Consider the following 21,258-nt stretch of genomic DNA (forward strand, 5'->3'; position numbering starts at 1 on the left):
AAAGTAAATTAATAGAACCAATTATCCTCAATTTTTTTATGAAAAAGGATTAATTACCCATGTATATATCAAGGTTTTTAATGATCATTTATATTTACCCAAGGCATTAAGTTCCTTTTTTTCAAGGAAAAATTATTTTCAAGAACTTAAAACATTAATTATTTTAAACTATAAATGGTGCTTCTATTTTTTTCCTTTGTTTTCCACATTTTGTAACGTATATGCTCAAAGAATTTTTGTCAGTATGAAAAGATGCTATTTATATCATGGTAAAAATTTGCTATGAAAAGAATCTTCTGGAAAAAAAAATCTTTGTAGGAGATTTAGGGATTCAGTTAAAACTATGGCTGCACAATTTTACAGGCTGCAGGAAAGAACACGGACATTAACATCTGTTAAGCCAAAGGTATTACGATGACTTCCAACAACCAAGCTTGTTGTTCTTAAATTTTTAGAAGGGTTTATATCTTAAAAGTTATGAACTCTTTGAACTACTGACAATCAATTTTTCCTCCTGGAACTTGTTTCCTGTGATTATTTGTGCTTTCCTACTTTTCCCCCTTGAAGTATCTTTTGCATATAAAAGCAAACACTTTTTGTCCTAGAATTGTTAAGTGCTTTTTAGAGACAAACACACATGCTTAGAAACACTGCATTGATGAAGAATTCCATTTGTGTTAAAAATGAACCAAGTCTTAGTCGTCTAATAGAGAACTGCATGCATATAAATTTTTTTTCCATATAAATTCAGCCCTGATGACATGAATAGCAAGAACCTGTGTATATGCTATTTCATAGTGAGTGAAGATGCTGCCAAAATATAAATTAAGACAAATTTGCTGTATTTTCTGTACTCAGCACTGTTCCTTCAGTTCGGCGCATGCACAAGGACAGTAATTCTTCCTCCAGTCTTCCAAGTCTTCACACTTCCTTCTCTGTCCCTTCCTTCACTGCCCCCTCTTTCCTGAAAAGCTTTTATCAGAATTCAGGTAGACTGTCCCCACAGTATGAAAATGAAATCAGGTGAGATCAGTGTCCTCTGTTTGCAAAGCAACATTTTCTGCAGTGATATACTGATAATGTTACTAAAAAAAAAAAAGGCTATTTAATTTTAGAGTGACGATAATGCATCCGTATGTTGTGCTTGTTCTTCTGTTTCTAATATATTGGTTTCAGTTCCGATTAATTTGAAGATAACTTTTTAAAACCAGTGTTTCAAAGCTTTTTGATGACATGATTATGTTTTTGGAGTGTATTGTTTGTACTGTTTGTGTGTTTCTTTGCCTTGGGCTCCAGCGTCTTAAGCTTGTTTTGTTTGGAACAAGACCTAGTGCTAACAGGTACTAAGCAAACCTCCTTGATCGTGCCTTTTATTCTTAGCCTCTCTGAACATGTCTTATGGAACCCAAAAGCCACTAATTTAAACAACTGTGGTAAAGTGATGGATATGATATCTTTATTTTTAAGTGTATAGAATATTTCCGAGACATTTCTCTGATTTTTCAATGACTGACTTTTGTGAATCTCAGTATTAAGTCGCATAGTGGGTACAGGAACAAGTTGACAGCAACTCTTTCAGACAGCATGAGGGATCTGTTGACTCTTGTAGACATTCGATTTTGCTTTGTTTTTGTCCCCAGTATTGGAAATGCGTAGCCTCTTAAGTCTTGTTCTTTACTCTTACAGCTCCACAAAATTGAATGTAGTAATTTTTTGAGAATTACCTTTAAAGTTTTTTTTTTTTGAGGTCATGAAATCTTACTGATCATGCAAATTCTCAGAGGGATGTTATAGCCTTTGGAAAGTAGTGGATTAAATTGAGAATTCTTCTAAAGGGGTTGTTGGCTTAGAAATTTTTGAGATTCATTCCTATTTTTATGTGTAGCTTGAGCCACTCATTTTTATTGCTGTATAGTATTCCATTAAACTAAAAAATTATTTTATTTTATTTATTTATTTTTTTAATGGAGGAACTGGGGATTGAACCCAGGACCTCATGCATGCTAAGCATGTGCTCTACCACTGAGCTGTTTCTCTCCCACACTAGTATTCCATTTACTACACCACAGTTTATTCACTCTCTTGCTGATGAATATATGGGTTGTTTCTCTTGTTTGATAATTGCCAATTCTTATAGTCAAGGAAAATAATACATGCTATCAACTAGCCTGTGTGCCACTAAAATCTTTTTGGATATTCTTTTGGCCTCTTTTCTTGTAGACTTAGGAAATCCAAAAAGTTAACATATAAATCTAGGTGTAACCTGCAATAACCAGTTAAGTTAGAATAACCCTTGAATTATCTTTGAATATCTTTTGTTCATGTGTGTCAATTTTTTTCACCCCAAGAAAGATTAATTAATATTGGATTAATAAAATTTCGAATCTGAACTTTCCTCTGAATTAGTGCAAAGTTATGTTGAAACGTTGAATTTCTGGTGAAGAAAGTTGATGAAGAATTAATTTTCAAAAGTTTTTCAGGGATAACCTTATGGGAGAAGATTTAAAAGAAGTTAGCTGTGAAAATAACATCATGTATTTGAAATATGCAGTGAATTTAGGGAACCAAGAAGGTACACATATAAAACTGTCAGTTTGCCTTAGCCTGTTGTACTATCTATCAATGAGAATTCAACACTTTCAGTGACATCCATGTGCATTTTCTTGCTGGTATGTTAAAGTGAGCATTCCTGTTTCCTTCCAGGAACAGAACCATGCCTGAAGGTGACAATTAGGGACAGCCACTAAGAAGGGCAACGATTAGCTGTGAATAGGTTATCATGTACAAAAGCAGCGACTTTTTAGAAAGATTATTTACAGATTTTAATGGAAGGTTTTAATTCGTCTTCAGTAGTTTCTGCTTAGCTGTATGAGTTATTCTTACACTTAGCTTCTCTTAGCCCTTCATACCTCATTCTAATGGAAGGACATTGAAGTCAGAGGACAAATACTTAGTTCTGCATGGAAAAAAATAGCTTTTTTGTAGTCACCTTATTTGAAATGCTATATTTAAACATATGGAGAACTTCTACATTTGTAGGCTTCTTACCACCATCCTATTTTCTGTGCTTTATAATATTTTCTTGGCTCTGAGAAATTCTAAAAATCAGAGAGCAATTTGTGCTATGTTTGTGTTTACTTTTTCTACACTGTTTTGTAATTTGACAGCATAGAACTAATAGGCCAAAAGGACACAATTTTATTTTCATTAAAAAATACCCTGATCATAGGCATACAGCTCAGTGGGTTATCACAGAGTGAACACCCTCACGTCGCCCCCGCCCAGTCAATAAATGGGATGCTACCAGCACCCCTGCAGCTCCTCTCCTTTTCCCGCCCAGTCTGTACCCTTCATCCTGACCTCAAATAACCATAGTTTAGTTTTGCCTCATTTTGAACTTTCTGCAAATGGAATGATACATCATAAATTCTTTTATATCTGGCTTCTTTCACTGAATCTTAGTCTATGAGATTCATTTCTATTTTTATGTGCTCTTCAGTTCATTCGTTTTTATTGCTGAAGAGTATCCCATTTTATCTATCGCAATCCATTCATTTGCCGGCGGACATGTGGGTGGGTCATTCCTAGTTTTTTGGCTTTGAAAGAGTACTCTCCCTGAATGTTATTGTAGATGTCTTTAGTGGTACCTACCTGTGCATTATTAATGAGTATCTACACAGTAGTAAAATTGTTGGACAAAATTCATTCAGTGGATTTATTTCAATTAGTAAGCCACTTAGGCATAAATTTGCTAGTTACAGTCTTGGATTTTTTTTTTTAATTGGTACTAATTTCAAATTTACAGGAAAGTTACCAAAATATTATGGAGAACTGCTAACCCTTTATCCAGATTCATCTGTTTTTAACATTTACCACATTTGCTTTATTATTCTGTCTGTTTATATTTATATACATGCATACATATGCATATATATTTCTTTATTCTAAGCCATCGTGAGCAGGTTGCAGACACCATGTCTATCTTTATTTTAAATACTTTAGTGTGTGTTTCCTAAGAATGAGGTTATTCAAGAGTATGATTTTAAGCCAGTAATTTCTGAACTGTACATCTCTCCTTATCACTGGTTTCAGAGAAAACATCATATACACACAATTACCATGATATCTGGAACTATTCAGAATAATAAGAGGAGGTCCATAATACTATGAAATATACTTTCTTATCACTTGAGTACCTTGTATCTTATTAGATGCATACAGTGGATCTCTAAATATTAATAGTCAAGTAAGGTGTAGGGTAGGTTAGTATGTATGCTAATGAATATTATATAATAAGCATGTTAATTTTAAATTTTAAATTCAGATTAGACATCCTTCTCCAAGACCACTATTCTGAATTATTAAAAACATCTATATTATTGTTTGTAAACAAGCTGAGAAAAGAAACTAAGGTCTTTTTAATATCATGGTTTATTGATTAGTGGGTTCATTTGCACAATATTGACATAGTAAAGGAAAGGGAATGTGCATATGTTTTGTTTTACTTATTTCAAATTAATTCTTAAAAATTTAATGTTATTTCACTGATTAGTAACTAAAATATAATTGTGTATGATAAGAATGTATATTTATATAGCATCCATTTATCAAATATTATATATCCTTCTATAAACAAACATCTTTCTTCCTCCTTATTGCTTCTCAGCTTTTAAGCCATTTAAAAAATTATTTATGTTGAAATTTGTTGGTCAAAAGTAAATTATAGTCATTACTTCTACTTATAAGACTTTTCAATGAGAAAATAAGATTTTTGCTGATGAAGAACTTTGTGGTTCAGTTTTGGTTCTTTAGTTCTCTCATATTTGCTGATAAAAATAGTATAATGACTCATTATGGGACATTTGAAAATTATCTGTGCTTAATTGATGTCTTATGGGAATATCTTTTTATTCTAAATCCTGGTTTGAAACATCTCTCTTTCTCTGTGCTAATGCCTATCCTTGTTTCCCTGTGGTACTAGACAGGACACTGCTTCAGAATCAAGGTGATTAGAGGTCTGAATGTTTTCATAAACAAATTTTATTAATTCCTCCAACTGATTATCACCATTAATTTAGAAGTCAGTTTTGGCTGTCTCCTGAATGCATGCCATCCTTCCAGTGCTGTGAGGGAGATGTGAAGCCTGGTGTAATTGAAGGTCATGAATGATCATATAAAACATTGATTGCAAACAGAAATCCTGTTTCTACTCTATTCCATGTTGACATTTCCTTAGAACTATGCTGTGGCCTTCAATCAAAGCCTAATGTAAAAATTGAACTAATAGAACTGAATTTGCTAGTTTGAAGATACATATGTATATTTAAGGAGTTTATTTCAAATCCCAAGGAAATGCAGAGATGAGAATTCTTAAAGAAACATACTCATAAAATCAAATCTGGTTTTCGCTGAAAAGGCTTATTGGTCTATTTCTGTTCGTGTTAATTTCTGACACATCGGTTATTTTGAGACACTGCTGAGGCTTTTCAGACCTCCCACTGGGCTGGACACAGGAAAACACCTACTTCCTTATTATGGAAGTCTGACTGCCTCTGTGAGGACATCTCTTCCTCTTGACCCACATGCTTTCTGTGGTAGATATCCAGAAGCACTGCTGAACAACTTAATTGAGAAGGATTATTCTTTGTTCTAGTTTCTGTGCTTTGCTCACATCACAAGCTCAATGGAAAACACACATCTCCATCTTCCTGTTTGGGACCACTGACATTTAGATTTGTTTCTAGTGTGGTAAAACACAGTATTAAAGATTGGGCTAGAAGGAGATGCTCAAAGAGAAAAAATTATTTTGGCAACATTGGTAAGATAAAAATGTGACTTTTCTGAGACTTGAAATTGACCTAGTTTTTTTTTTATGGTTTGCTGTAAGACCATTTCAATAGTATTTCTTATCTGCTTTTAAACACCCAACAGAAACATTAGGCTGTACTGTGTGCCCTTCTGGATTCTACTACAGGCATAGAATTAGGTCTGTGTATTACCGTAGGGGTCATCTGGCCTGTCATTTCCTTATTTTACACATAGGTTAGCTTGAGATTGAGCCCCAGGGAGGTTTAATGTCTTGCTTGGTATCATTTTCATAATCTTAGCTTATAAAAGGATGTGAATAAACAAATGAGCTACCCAGAGAAATTTTAAATTGCAATGTGGAGAACTTAATTAAAAACATTTTTCTTTCGGTATGGAATGTAGGGAATAAAATTCTTTGTTCTTCTCATTCTTTTCTTGTTTTACACATTGTTCCACTAATTACTCTCTTTTGACCCAGCTCAGATGCTACAGATTGATTTCCACTAGAATAGTTCATTCTCAATTTTATTGAACTAGTAAAGATTTTCCATAAGATGACAGATGTGTACCAGCTGAAGCCAGGACTTAGATAAACTATTAGAGCCCCTAAAACAGTTATGAGTTAAATTGTCCTATGGGTCCCGTTGGAAAAACCCTCAGGTTTCACCACTGGGTTGGTCCATGCAGCCTTTCTTGAGGCATTTACAAAGAGAAAGCCTTTTCACATTTCTGTTAAATGTTGCTATGACATTAATCAAGTTTTGTTTCTATCTTGAGTTGTAATACATTGAGGTTTAGATATAGATTTAATCAGTGTAGTCGTTTATTTGGACTTTATGATGCTGGTAGTTTTATGTATTTATTTATAAATATTCTTTTTTTTTTCCTTAATGGAGGCACTGGGGATTGAACCCAGGCCCTCCTGCACCTGCATGCCAAGCAGGAGCTCTACCACTCAGTTATGCCCCCACCCCCCAATGCTGGTCATTTTAGATGGGGGCAAAGGGGTTGGAGGATGGGGATTAGTTTGCTGCCCAGCTGAACAACACCTGGTAAAACTGGTCCTGGCCTCAGAGTTTATCTTTGTGAAAAGCATATCTGTGTGTTGCCCTGGTGGGAAATAAAACATGACTGCATCCTTCTTCAAGTTGAGTCTCTGTGAATGGCCCCTAAAACACCTCATTCTCTACCATATCTGGTGTTATTGTGAATGGAATTAATTGTTACTAAAGCAGGCAAGTATGCATTAAGAATTCTATGTTAATAGAAGAAGGTATAATGTTAATTTAATAGTTGATATGGTGAATCCTATAATTGCTTGTTCAGGGACGTATTTAGAAGTTATTTTGAAGCTCTGTGGGAGGGTTCATGTCATATCCACGGCTTTTGATCTATGCTGTGTTCAGAAGAACTTGGAAATGCCTCTCAGCTTACACCGTGATACACACAGAATAGGATTTTTTTTATCTTCTTAAAAAGTTCTCATTTGTGTTCATGGTTTCTGGTTCTTGATTAATTGGTGACTGATAATAGAAAGTATATAGAGAATATACCAATACAAAAAGAGATGGTCATTTCCACATTGTGTTTCCTTCCTAGTTATTAATTTTTAATTTAATAAAATTCTTGATAGAGGTAATGCCAGCACAGAATACTTTTCCTCAGTTTGCTTCTGGGGAAGCAGTTTTATAATGCACATATTGATATTCCAGAATACAGAAGAAGGAGAAAAAAGGTTATTTGAAAAAATAAGGGAATGGTTCTTATTTGCTTCATCATTAAAAAAATGTAAAGATAATTAATATACCAGTATATGTTGGTATATATTCCACCACGTTAATGTTTTTGATTTGATCCTCCTGTTTAAAAATGTAAAGTATTTACATTTTGGAATGCAATGACTTCAAAAGCAAAGAAAAGAAAGTGAGGCATTTACGTAAATGAACACCTAATGTAATATTATTCTGAAGTTATTTCTCTACTGAAATAAATGACCTTGCTCCATTAAAAAATGAGAGGAGAATTACTGACCAGAAGATTTAATGTTAATTAGAGACTGATTTTTCTTTCACCAGAAATACAGGGGATGCTGGGAGTCCTGAGAGCTCTATTTTTATGAACCAGTAGAGCTTTGTCTGAACGAATGCAGAGTTATTTACATTGGCATGGTAAACTGAAGTGCCTAAGTGTCTGGATTCTGGACTGCCTGAGTTTGAATCCTGACTCCTCCACTTACCCATGAGACTGTAGGCAAGTTACTCTTAGTTTCTTTCTACTACAGTTTTCTCATTAAAAATAAGAATAGTAACACTACTTACCCCATAAGTTTGCTGTGAGGTTGAAATAAGTTCATACTTGTAAAATGCTTAAAACAGTGCCTGGCTCATAGTACATCTTCTTGTGTTAGCTTTATTATTTCTATGTTAAATACCCCATGCTGTTTTGTTTTTACTTTTACTCAAAAGGTGGACATTATGCTTGTCTACCTGGTAAGATGAATTAAAGAAGTTAATGTGAAAACTAGGTTTGTGGTAAGAAAAACAAAAATCAAAACAAGACAAAACGTCAAAACAAAAGCTTTTCCCCCTCATCCCAGTGAAGTTTCCAAAGTGAGATGTAAGGATTTTGATGCACGTGGTTTTGATTCTTAAAATTACTGCCTCAGGCTTGTCAGATTGCTGATTAAATGTAAATCAAAAACTGCTCTAAGCTGCACACATGCACTCACTGTGGAAACCCTTATCTGCCTTCTGAATACATGCTTTTCTTACTCGATGGAGAAGGGCAGCTTTTGCCTTATCTCGGCCACCAAACTGCTTTTTCAGGATGTCGTTTTCTAGTACATGATAAAGGGTCAATGGTGTTATGTATGTTCTTCCCTTTAGTATAGTATTATCGTACATTTTTGCAGCTAATTTTTGACTTGTAGCTGGCCATTAAATTCCAGACATATGAGGAAAATTGTGTCATTTAGTTTAATTTATTTAGATTACAGGAGTTAAAGTTTTAGATGTTATGAAAATGTCAAATCTCTAAAAGTGGGCTAATGTAAGGGTACATTACACGCCAATTTTATAACCTATTCCCCCAGAAACTGTGTATTTTACAGGTAATAATGAAAATATGAGTCCTTCTAAGTTTCATTTTTAGTACTGTCTAAACATTTGATGTGTCATTAATAAGGAATTGGAAAAGCTATTTTAATTCCAGCACTAAAATATAAAAGTTTCAGAACCCTTTGGTTTGGTTTATTCTAGTTTTGTTGTTAGAGCTACTGAAAAAGTCAAGAGAAACTACTATTTATTGAGCACTTAACTGGTAAGACATTGAAATAGTTACTTTTAAGTAAGTATTTCATTTAGCTTTCTAGGCTTAAGTTGTTAGATGCCCTTATGTAAGTGTGTTACTAATATGGAAAAAAGATGCCTTATGTTGTTTTTTACCAGTATTGTCATTGTCAGCATCTTCCTGTGCCATCAACCCCTTCGTCTGTGCTTTTGGGAAATGGAGCTATTAGAACTTTTTGCCAGAAAAACTCAAAAAGTCCTGACTACCAAGAAAGGGTTTTAAGAAGGTAGATCTTTTATTTACTCCTGATATGTTAGCCTGGCCAATATTTTTTGTCCATTTTATTTAACCTTCTGAGTTAATGTTTTTACAATATTAATTTATTCCGTGGATATTTTTTAAGTGCTTACTATTATTTGCCAGTTACTACACTAGGAGCTAGAAATACACCCAGGAGCTGGGCATTTAGCCCGTAACTGCCAGTGAGATAGTGTCACACACGAGGATGCAAGATACTTTGAGAGTGTTTATTTCAATGTAACTATTATATGTAGAACATTTGGATCATAGTTTCTGAAAGGGAAATGCTGGAGTTAATGCTTTCCAAAGTATAAGTAAAGGGGGACATATTCATTCAGTACTGCAGAGAGTTTTGAACTGTGGACACATATGAGGGTCATCACTTTATCCAAGATACGTTAACGAAGTGGATTTGACTATCTCAGGATGTGTGTATCAGCTACTTTCTAAAGTATCCTAATACAGCATGACATTTGCTGTCTTTGGTGCAGCTCAAAGGTATGTCTTTTTCTTAACCTTAATGTAGCTAATCTAGAAGGACTAGTTCCAGAAAGATAGATCAAGATGAGAAATAACCGAGTTACCTGATAACTGTGGGTAAGATACACAAAGTGAATAAAAACATGGCAGACGAGGGCTGAATTGCTCTTCTGACTTGTGATGGCCTCGGCACTAGTAAGTTCCTCTGAGTATCTGCGCGGGGTTGTGGCTTTTCTAGCTGAGTTTCATTTCTGCCCTAACTACCAACACTTCTTGACAACATCAGAAGTGCCGCACCTTCACTTGTCAGTATCATCACCACGTGTAAATATTGTCATCGTCATCATCTTCTCAGAAAAGCTCAGAGACTTTAAAGCTTAACAGAGTAGAATAGTCCCACCATGAGCAGTCACAGTTATTGCATGCTATTTTGGTTGCTAACAGAATTGGTTTCCAAAGTGAGTTTAAGTCACAGTGATCTTTTACTGCAGAAAGCTGCAGCATGCTTTAGAGTGCTTTTTCCTAGAAGGTGAAATTTTTACAGCAGACTGGCATTTCTGCATGGTTGTTTCACAAGCACTAATGTAGAAAGATGTGACATTCCCAACCCCCCCATGCCAAGGAAAAAGTTAAGGAAGGTGATTTTGGGGTCAAATCATATAAGTTAGGGAATTTACTGTATATATTTTCTCTTTGGAGAGTCACAGTGCATGCCAGCATATTACACTCTCTAAGAAGTCCTGCTATAAAGACATCTGTTTAATATTTTTAAATGTAACGTATCCAATCTTCCTCGGCCACACTTTTTTCCTTAATTTATCACCCAGTAATAATCCCAAGGTTGACTGTTCTGCTTTTGTTCAGATTACTTTCTGCCATGACCCAGCTACTGGTAGCTAACAATTTGCAGACAGATTGTAACAGTTATAGGCAACTAGATGCTGTCTTGTCAGCCCATCCTATAAAAGCTGTAAGAAAAGCTCTTAATGAGCCTTTTATGAAATATTTACATGGTTTAGAATATAGTGCCGATTTTAGGTTTTCTTTAAGCAAAGCATGAGTTAGTTCATTAGTTAAGCAACCTTTGCTTCTCTGTAGAAGTACTTGTATTGCTCAGGTTAGAACTTGGAATGATTGGCTACTATGGAATGAGTAGAAACAGGTGAGCTTCTGATGACTGGGCTGCATCTGTGCCATGATGTGGTGTGCTGGGTAACCAGTGTGCCCCTGATGCATCGCTCCATGTTGCCTGTAGCTTGTGCTTGCCTGTGGTGGAACTTGTGAATGGCTTGTGCTACCATTTTGTTGTGAAGGACCATGTTGCGCAGTTCCCCTTACAAGTCATCTATTTATTTGCTTTCTACAGTGATGGAGAGGGGAGAAAAAGGACCTCGTCTACCTGCAGCAATGAGTCCCTAAACGTTGGAGGAACCCCTGTGACTCCTCGCCGAATTTCCTGGCGACAGCGCATCTTCCTCAGGGTTGCCTCTCCCATGAACAAATCTCCCTCAGCAATGCAGCAGCAAGGTCCGTGTGGTACTCACTAAACAATTGCCCCTTCCTAGTGTCATAAATTAGAGAATGGAGGGCGATGCTTTGTGTACAGAGATTTAAGTGATTACAGTAGAGAAATAACTTCCCTTTTTTATATTCGATATAGTGGTTCACATCTTAGATATCATTAGAACATATTAGACATTCCACATATTAGACATTCAGGACATTATATAAATGCTTGTTGAATGAATGAATGAATGAGTGAGTGAGTTTCCAAAACCTGTTTTGGGGCCTATAGCATAATGCATTGGGAACTAGCTGTCGTGCTAGAAAGGAGCATAGATCTTTATTAGAAAAGCAACATCTTTTTACAAATGTTACACATAAAACAAAGTAGCATAGAAATATTGAACAATAAAGGAACAGATACAGATAACACTATGCAAACTTCCACCAAAAGAGAGCCCTGGCTGTTCTCTTCACAGATTAGACCTGTAAGAAATTTAAGCAAAATGCCCAAAGGGGCAAAGTAAGTGTAACAATAAATAAAAAAGATTTAATAATGATGAGAACACTCAGAATTACACAGTTTTGAGAGCTAGAAAATAAGACTACACAGAATTTAGAGGAGAAATAACAAACAAATAAATAGTCCTCATGGGAGATTTTAACATAATTCCTCTCTGAAAATTAAATATAGAGAAATCAAATATAAATTATAGTTGAGAAGCACAATTAAACAAGCTTGATCTGATACTTACACAGGACCTTGCCACCTATCGAGAAAATTCATTCGATTTTAACACACACAGACCAGTCATAAAAATTAATTATGTACTTGGTTATGAAAATTTTTAAATGAATTCCAGATAATCATGGTTATTTATACTATTGTTCTCTGATTACACTGCAAAAAGAAAGGAAAGAAGGAAAGAAAGACAGGAGGAAGGACAAGAGGAAGGGAGGGGAGGAGGAAGAATTAGAGGACAACTGAAAAATTTCATGTGTTAGAAGACTGAAAACTATTCCTGGAAACTCAAAGGAAGAAAACATGACCAGAGCCCTACACATCAAAACTGAGTGGTGTTTAGAGGGCAATTCTAAAACCAAGGAAGCCAAAACTTAAATGTACTAAGTATTTAACTCTGTGGAGTAAAATTTTTTTAAATTATTTATTAAGGAAGTAAATGATAAGGATAAGGGCAGAGGCCAGTGAATAAAGGGAAATGAGAAACAAGAAAACATTTCTAGAAATAAAATGAACTCTGCCTGGAGTGGTCAGAGAAAGCTTTACCAAAAACGTAAGATATTTACTTAAACTCATTGCTGGGAGAAACATCTTTTAGAAAGAGGGACTAGAAAAGCTCTAGAGTTATTGGAGGGAACTCTGTGGGTCAGAAAGTCAGGAGAAGTTCACCTGATGCGATCAGAGGATGGGAGATGGAGCCAAGAAGTTGGACAGGTTACTGGAGGCCAAAGTCTGAAGCAATCTGTACGCTATTGCCAGGAGTCTGGGCTTTGTTCTTTGGGATATATGCAACCATTAAAGTGTTTTAAGACACAAAATCATGTTTGTTAATAGGAAAATAACTGGCCACAGTGTAGAAGATGGCCTGGAATGGACAGAGAGAATGAGTGAGCTCCAGACACCGGGTCATAGTGTTGCAGGAGTGAACAGAAGTGAACCAAGCCATGCCCAGAGTCTCGCAGCTGCTTTGCTCTTGACAGATTCTAATGGTTGGCATAGACCTGAGGCGATCACTAACACCTACTGGACGTAATCTTTTTGTTTTGCACAATCAGAAGATACACACAGACCAGTTGCAGAAGTGTCGAACTCTGGGGAAAGGCCAGGTCATTTTGGAACACCTATCTTGTAGGTCATTTTGTGCAGAAAGAAGAAGTGGCGAAATGACAGATGCTTTCATTTTACACGGAGAGGGAAATCTGGAAGGGGAATTCAGTCCTACGTATTTACTTAAATCATCGGTTCCAGAAAGTCACAGTTCCTGGGCGAGCAGCTTTGTGAAAAGCTTTAAAGGTGGAATACAGGATAAGCACGTCAGTCCTCGAGAGCACGTCTGTGGCCTGGGTTACTGCTTCGGAATGCCTCTCACTGTTTTCTTCTCTGCAGATGGGCTGGACAGGAGCGAGCTGCTGCCACTGTCCCCTCTGGCTCCAACCATGGAGGAGGACCCGCTGGTGATATTTATGTCTGGGGAGGAGGACCTAGAAAAAGTTGAAGAAAGAAACAAGTCGGAGGAACTGAGGAGTTTGTGGAGAAAGGCTATACACCAACAAATCCTGTTGCTTCGAATGGAGAAAGAAAACCAGAAACTTGAAGGTTAGCCATTCAAACAGGGCTAAGTGATATGATATGATATATGATATGATATGATATGAGATATGATATGATCCTCTAAAGGTGTAGTTTGTTAAAACTACTCCCTACCCCTCCACACACTCATACTCATTCATTCTTGGACTGTATGTATATTTACTAGAATATCTATTGATTAAAATTGTTTCTTTCTATTTTGTGAGGTGGTTATGACATGGAAAAGGTCAGCTTAAGAAATCTGCATTCCTGTTTAATAATTTAAAACCTCAGATGCCCTTGGAGTATGTTTGGGTGATTGAATAATAGAATAATAGATAGAAGGTAACAGAATATATGTAATGTGAAGTTAATGTATTTAATATGACTGAAAATTTAATATCATTGTGCATTACTTTAAAAAAACCTTAAATATGAAAAAGCAGATTCTCTTCTTTTTGAATATAATTCTCAAATTTCCAGCTATTTGTATTCATAGTATGAGAAATATGCCTATTTCAAATAAATTATATCATATCTGATTCAACAATCTAATTACCAGTTATCAAATCAAAGTTTTTATCTTTTGTCACTGTTCTACAAATTTTCTATGTAAATAATCATATTGAAATTAAATTCATAAGTGAATAATTTATAATAACTATTGTGCTATATTTGTAGTGCTTTATAGCTAAGTTAATGAATACCAAATTCTTTAGAATGTGTTTTCCAGACTTTGAAATTATGATGTTATTTACCCTAGTACTGACAGAATCACACACAGGGAGGTGTACAGACAGTACCCAAATCCAAAAAATGTATTAATGCCACTACCTTGGGCAAATCCTTTAACATAAAAGGGCCTTGTTTTTCACATTTATAAAATAAATGATTTGGCTTGAGTTGGCCCTTTGACTTTTAAGATTACTGGAAACTGTATAATCTGGGTTTTTCTCTCACTTGCTTTTATTATGTTGTCTTCCAGAAGAGCTTTTTTAGTACTGGTATTCACATTTCTGTGTTCATCATCTATCTTAAGATTCCTGTTACTATACCTATTGTTCAATTCAGTTTTTAATCTTAACAATATATATTTAGATTTCAAGGTCACAGTTTACTTTCTTTTTTTCCTATATTCTTAGCAGAATGAAAATTACATGAGATTTTTAAATATCTCTAGGAAATAAATCATCTTTTCTTTTAAATTGAAATGGAATTATTATTGACATAGCTTTTAAAAGTTTGGTGTGATAAATGGTATGTCCACTGAAGCATCCATAGATTTTGAAAGGAGTTGAATTTATATTTTTATGTAGTTGATTACATCATGGACTAACTCAGAAACAGAAAAACAGGTTGAAAAAAGTTGGTTATCATTTCCTAAAAACTAATTTAAAGCATGAAATTACATTTAAGATGTATTTATTTTAACAGTTGGGGGTATTACAGTAGAGTATCATATTAAATATTAAGGGATAATTTTAGAATCATAGACTGTTTGAACTGGAAATGGTCTTAGAGATTATTTTGCTCCAGTCTTCGTTCTGCGGTGGACTTAGTGACTGGCCTGGGGAGGCTAAGGAATTAACCTAAGGTCGAACAGTGATGTACTGGCAGAACAAGTATTAAAACTCCAGTTTATTTGTCACAGTTCTTGGGCTTTTCTCCAGTACTCTGTAGTATTTCTCAACTATATGTATTAGTTGTATATAGGAAATGGAGTGTTTAATACAAATGATTCTGTGCGTTCTGGGGTCAGTTATACTGTATAGACAGACAGAATAAGAGAGGAGGTGACATTTAGAAAATATGATCAGAAACCTTCATCAGTTCTGTATTTATTTTGGTACTTAAATAACAAAGACAAAAAAATAGTTTAACCCATTAAAAATTTTAGCCAGTGGGTAAGCATTTCTTTGTGCTTATCCATTGCTTAAGCTCTTGCCTAGTCTTGTCATTGTGAAAAATATCATTTTATGTAGGATTGCATTTATTATTGCATTTATTATTAGCTTTAATGAAACAGCTCCTTTTAAAAAAATTATTTGATTATCATAGAGAAATGTAAAGCAAATATCAAGAAGCAAAGCTGAACTGTGTTAGAAAGCCATCTAGTGGTATCCAGGGGGAATTTTTTGTAATGCGATTTATTTTTTGATTATATGTGGACTTTTAAGTAGAAATTTTTACTGCTCTTCTGTAATGGCAGTCTAGTATAGATATTTTAATTATTTTCAAAGTTCTTAGATTGAAATATAGTCGATTTACAATGTTCTGTTAATTTCTGGTGTACACCATAGTGATTCAGTTATACATTTATGTATCTATTCCTTTTCATATTCTTTTTTACTATAGGCCATTACAAGGTACTGAATATAGTTTCCTGTGCTATGCAGTAGGACCTTGTTGTTTATCTAGTACATATATAGCAGTTAGTATCTGCAAATCCGAGCTCCCGATTTATCCCTTCCCCGTCCCCTGATATTTTAATTCTTTTGAAATGGTTTCAAGCACTAGGTAAAGAGTAATACTCATTCTGCTGTTGTTTTTGTGCTGTCGAGGACTTTGGATGCATGACAAAGATTTGTATTGCAGCAGGTAAGGTGTTTGAGCACCGGAGCTTGAATGGATACAGATTACCCTGAGAGGCTCCTGTTCAATGCAGTCCTAAAGAAAGAGAAGAAATACACGTACATGGTTTTTTTTTCTCCCTTCTCCCCATTTGGAATCAATTCTTTGAGATAAAGACCAAGGGTAGATAGTGCTTTTTTGCATTTGTAGGCATTTCTTTTAATGAGCTCTGGGCTTAGATTTTAGACCATCAAATGAGAGAGAGTTCTGTATTATTCTAAAAAATGAAAGTAGTGTTAGCTTCAGTAAAATGAACTTTCCTCTTAAAGATTATTTAAAATGGACGCAGGTATATATAACCTAGCGTTGTTAAGGGCAGAGTTGGTAACTCTGGAAATAATTATAAAATGTATCAAGTTATCATGATCAGCTATTTCTCAAATCAAGGTTAGCATGAGGCATTGTTTTCACATATATGTCACATATAAAATGCTAACATTTTAATGGTGTTTAAAATGATGCAAGCCGTCACTTCTGAGGTTATCTATCACATTTGCCAAACAATTGAAATTTCTAGCCTAGAAAACATGGGGTTTGTTTTTTATGCTTAGCCGACTTTTTATCTGTAAGATAGAGTAAAAACTTCCTTAAGAAGTTATTTCTCTGTGTATGTGTGTTAATTTTTTAACATGAAATGACTCCGAGTTTGAGAACCTTTCATGTGTTGTCAGTTTTTTTTTTAAGTTTCTTTTTGAGAAAATGTTAGTGGTTGATTCTTAAAAGTCATCTGGTATGATTTTAGAAATGCAATAAAGCACTGTTTTAAAAACATACTGATCTTGTGTAAATTCTGTCTTCCTTAGCAAGCAGAGACGAACTCCAGTCCAGAAAAGTTAAATTGGATTATGAAGAAGTTGGTGTCTGTCAGAAGGATGTCTTAATCACCTGGGATAAGAAGTTATTAAACTGCAGAGCCAAGATCAGATGCGATATGGAAGATATTCATACTTCTCTTAGAGAAGGTATTCTGGATCTTTTTTTTAGAAAAACTTCAGAAATGTTTTGATTCATGCAGCTCAGGCATAATTTTCTCTTTGTGCTTTGCCTATTTAAAAAAAAGGAAAGTAATTTGTTTCTGCCCGCACTTAGTGACTTTATTGGAGAAATTGTCCCTGAGGAGACGGCAGGCACCTTTCTTACAGTTTCCTGCCTCTTCAATCAGCAGTGTTATCATTTAACAAGAAAACAGCATGTGCATTAGTACAAATCTTTGATCATATGCATAAAAATATCTCAGACTTTTAAACTTGACTCATCGCCATCACTTGCTCAGAAGTGTTTATTTACATATATGTGTATATGTATATATATATATGTATATTCACCTACATGTATGTGTTTATACAGATTTATATTATTAGCCATCAGTTTTCTTACCATGCATTTATTCTTTTATTTATTTTGGAAAAATTGCTTTTGTTTAGCCTTATATTATTGCATTGCTGCTCTGTCATAAAATGACTGAGATTTAAACATCTTAAGTTTAAAATTGAAACTAATATGTGAATTGTTTAGATACAATATCTGTGACTCAGATTAAATACATTAAAATGAGAATCTCTATGACTTGCATAAACGGAGTGTAAAATAAAAATCCCAAAGTACCCAAAGTAACCTGATCATGAATCAAAACAAACTTACAGTTACCAGAGGGGAAAGGGAGTGGGAAGGGATAAAGCAGGAGTTCGAGATTTGCAGATACTACTATATATAAAATAGATAAACAATAAGTCTATACTGTACAGCACAGGAAACTATTCAATATCTTGCAGTAACCTATAATGAAAAAGATTATGAAAACAAATATATTTCTGTATATGTATGACTGAAACATTATGCTGTACACCAGAAATTGACACAACATTGTAAACCAACTATACTTCAATTAAAAAAAAAAGAAAAAAAACTTATGATGTGTCATTTTCAGCAACATGAATGGACCTAGAAATTATCATATTAAGTGAAGTCAGACAGAGACAGATATCATATGGTATTATTTTATGTGTGGAATCTAAAAAATGACACAAATGAAGTTATTTACAAAACAGAAACAGACTCACAGACTTACAAAACAAACTTGTTTACCAAAGGGGAAAGAGTAGGGGAAGGATAAATTAGATGTTTGGGGTTTGCAGATACAAACTACTATACATCAAATAGATAAATAACAAGGTCCTGGATAGCACAGGGAACTACATTCAATATCTTTTAATAGCCTATAGTGAAAAAGAATATATATGTGTGTTACTGACTCACTATGCTGTACACAAGAAACTAACACAGCATTGTAAATCAACTAAACTTCAATTTAAAAAAAAATAAATAAAAGCCTATGATAATGTGAAACTATTCCATAGTTAAGTTTAAATTAAGATTAATTCTGTAAGATGCTCCATTTACAAACCTAATACATGTTCTTTTTTCCTTGAAAGAGATGGAAATCCCAAAGATTTACACTGAATGCATTATTTGGGAAACAAAATAGTGACTAATAGAATGTGTGTCAGATGTAGATCACTCCATTCTTTGGTATGATTTTTAAAGATGTTTTAGGGGGTACTCATCTTCCCATTTTGTATAGAACAGTTTAAACTCCTTAGCACTGTGCCCAAGGCCCTCCGTGATCTCTCCTTTCTGCATCTCTCATCCCCCTTCCTCCCTCTCCCTACCTTGTAGCCTGTGCTCTGGGGATGCTGAACTTCTCCGGGTCGCAGTGTGGCACAGACTGTATCTTGTATGGCTGCTGCAGCTCGCCCTATCCTCCTTCTTCCAGCCCCACTACCTTCTCCTCATTTCCCACGTCACTTTATTTCCACCCCATCTTCTTTCTGCTCCTCCTTTGCCCCCTTTCTCTGTCCTCCTCAGGGTTTTCATACATCCCTCTTCCCTAGGTGATTGCAGCCTGAACTCCCAGTCTGGAGAGTCCTATTATCCCTCAGCTCTCCATTCAAATACTATTTCCTTAGTGTCCACCCACCCCCAAAATAAATTAGTTTTCCCTTATTATTCTTTTTCATGATTCTTTCCCTTTAATGGTACTTATTGCAATTTGTGATTTTGTATTTATGTGTATCTGTCTAGCTTTTCTCAACCCACCACCATAAGGTAGCATCTTACAGGTTTTTTACTGAATGAATAAGTGAATGGATGAGACTAATGTTCCTGAGAATGGGTTTATTTGTCTCTCTATGATAGGCATCCTCAATGCCATGCTCTATGCTCTATTCCATGTTGGATACTCAGTAAAGATTTAACTGAAGTGAATTACCTTTTGTAAAATGATTATTGGATGGGTAATAAAATAGCCCACTCCTGTTATCAGTGACTCATTTAATGGGCTAATGAAAGTTACCCTCTAAAAATGACATTTTATATGAGATCATTCATTCATTCATTAACAAATGTGTAAGTAGCGAGGTATATTCTTGGATTTCATCATATAGAGATGAAAGTATGCTTACTGTTAAAAAGAAGCTCACCATCTAAGTGGGGAAACTAGACAGACATATAGTATTGTGCTAACTGTAATCCACTATAGTCATCTTGGAGTATGAATCACATAGTATGTGAAGAGGGAGTACTTACTCCTAGAGATATTACGGGGAATTTCAGCAGAAGACTGGCATTCGGACTAATCCATAAAAGACAAGTGGAGATCCACTAGGCAGTCAACTGGAAGAGCCTGCAATTCCATAAAGGCAACAGTTGAAACAAGAAACCCGGAGGTGTGAAAATAACCATAAGCCCTTATGGTTATACACTAAGTATATGTAGATACTTAAGATATACTTAGTATGGCAGGGAATGGGAGGTAATGGGACTGAAAAAAACAGGTAGTTTGGAGGTGTACCCTGTGGAGGGCCTTATTATTCATGTCACTGAGCCTGAGTTATACCTTTTGGACAATAACACTTTCATCTTATGCAAACTGTGGTACTGCATTCCAAAAAGACTAGTGCCGTTAAACCTTCCTCTAACCAGCTAGAGCTCGGAAACCTGTTCCATAGCTAGTCTTTTTGGACTGGTAACAGTGAAACAAAATTGCCTGCACTATATAGAATTGAATTCTGTCCCTTCCGGTGCTTTACTTCATGTCCTTTGGCATAAAAAGCGTAATTTTAGCATACGTTGAATTGCTTGTAATACCATTTGGTTTTCAAGCACGCTGGAGTCAGTGACTCATTATATATGAATATAGCATTATGCATGTTAGATGTTTTCTTCTCAAAAGCTGAATGATGTTCTAGAGCTCTGCCTTCATTTTTGTGTTTACCATTCTTATTATTTCATTTTTTTTAAATTGAAGTATAGTCCATTTACAATGTCATGTTAATTTCTGGTGTACAGCATAGTAATACAGTTATATATATTCTTTTTCATTATTATTGCATTCTTTTGTGGATCATATAAGAATGTTAATTAATTCTCTCTACAAAGTTACTTTTTAGTGACAAATCTTTAGAGCATGAACATTAGCATTTGTTACCAGCTTCAAGCCAAATAAAAGGTGAAAACAGGCAGTAATACGTTTCAGTATTTCAGAATTTGGCCTCAGAAGCTGGAGTTTTAATTCTAACCTGCCACTTAGTAGCTGTGAGAACTTGGGCTCAGCTTCGCCATCTGCAAAGTTTAGATAATAGTAATTGCCTGGTTCATTAGGTTGTTTTTTGAGCACATGGGAACAGTTCTGGTGCAATTTCTATAATAACGATGCCGAGAAGCTAGCCATCCTCAGTAAATGTTGTATTCGTTTCTCAGCCAGTGACTGCTACTGTTGTTAATACTGCCACTGTTATCCTTGTTATTTGAGGGTTTTCTTTCACTAGGGTTAAACTTGTCAAAATAGGCTTCTGGGACCACATCATACTGTGTGATTGTAGGATGTCACGCAGGGCAGTGTAGCCCCCCATTTTCAAGCATTACAAAACTAATCAGCT

General features: G+C 35.1%; 1 protein-coding gene across 5 annotated transcripts in view; it reads left to right on the plus strand.

Moving 5' to 3' along the window:
- The window catches only part of TBC1D4 (TBC1 domain family member 4), a 173,917-nt gene that overhangs the window by 135,515 nt on the left and 17,144 nt on the right, over positions 1-21,258 (plus strand). The window contains exons 11-15 of one of the 5 annotated variants that reach the window (XM_064493086.1): positions 859-1,023; positions 4,982-5,005; positions 11,243-11,403; positions 13,508-13,717; positions 17,125-17,283. In XM_064493086.1, the coding sequence (XP_064349156.1) occupies positions 859-1,023; positions 4,982-5,005; positions 11,243-11,403; positions 13,508-13,717; positions 17,125-17,283 (719 nt within the window). Of the gene's footprint in view, positions 1-858; positions 1,024-4,981; positions 5,006-9,215; positions 9,383-9,419; positions 9,895-11,242; positions 11,404-13,507; positions 13,718-17,124; positions 17,284-21,258 lie in introns of those variants that run through there. The other 4 variants (XM_031466119.2, XM_031466124.2, XM_064493085.1 and 1 more) reach the window with 4 other exon arrangements.

The sequence above is a fragment of the Camelus dromedarius genome, chromosome 13 (assembly GCF_036321535.1).
Source record: "Camelus dromedarius isolate mCamDro1 chromosome 13, mCamDro1.pat, whole genome shotgun sequence".
Lineage (NCBI taxonomy): Eukaryota > Metazoa > Chordata > Mammalia > Artiodactyla > Camelidae > Camelus > Camelus dromedarius.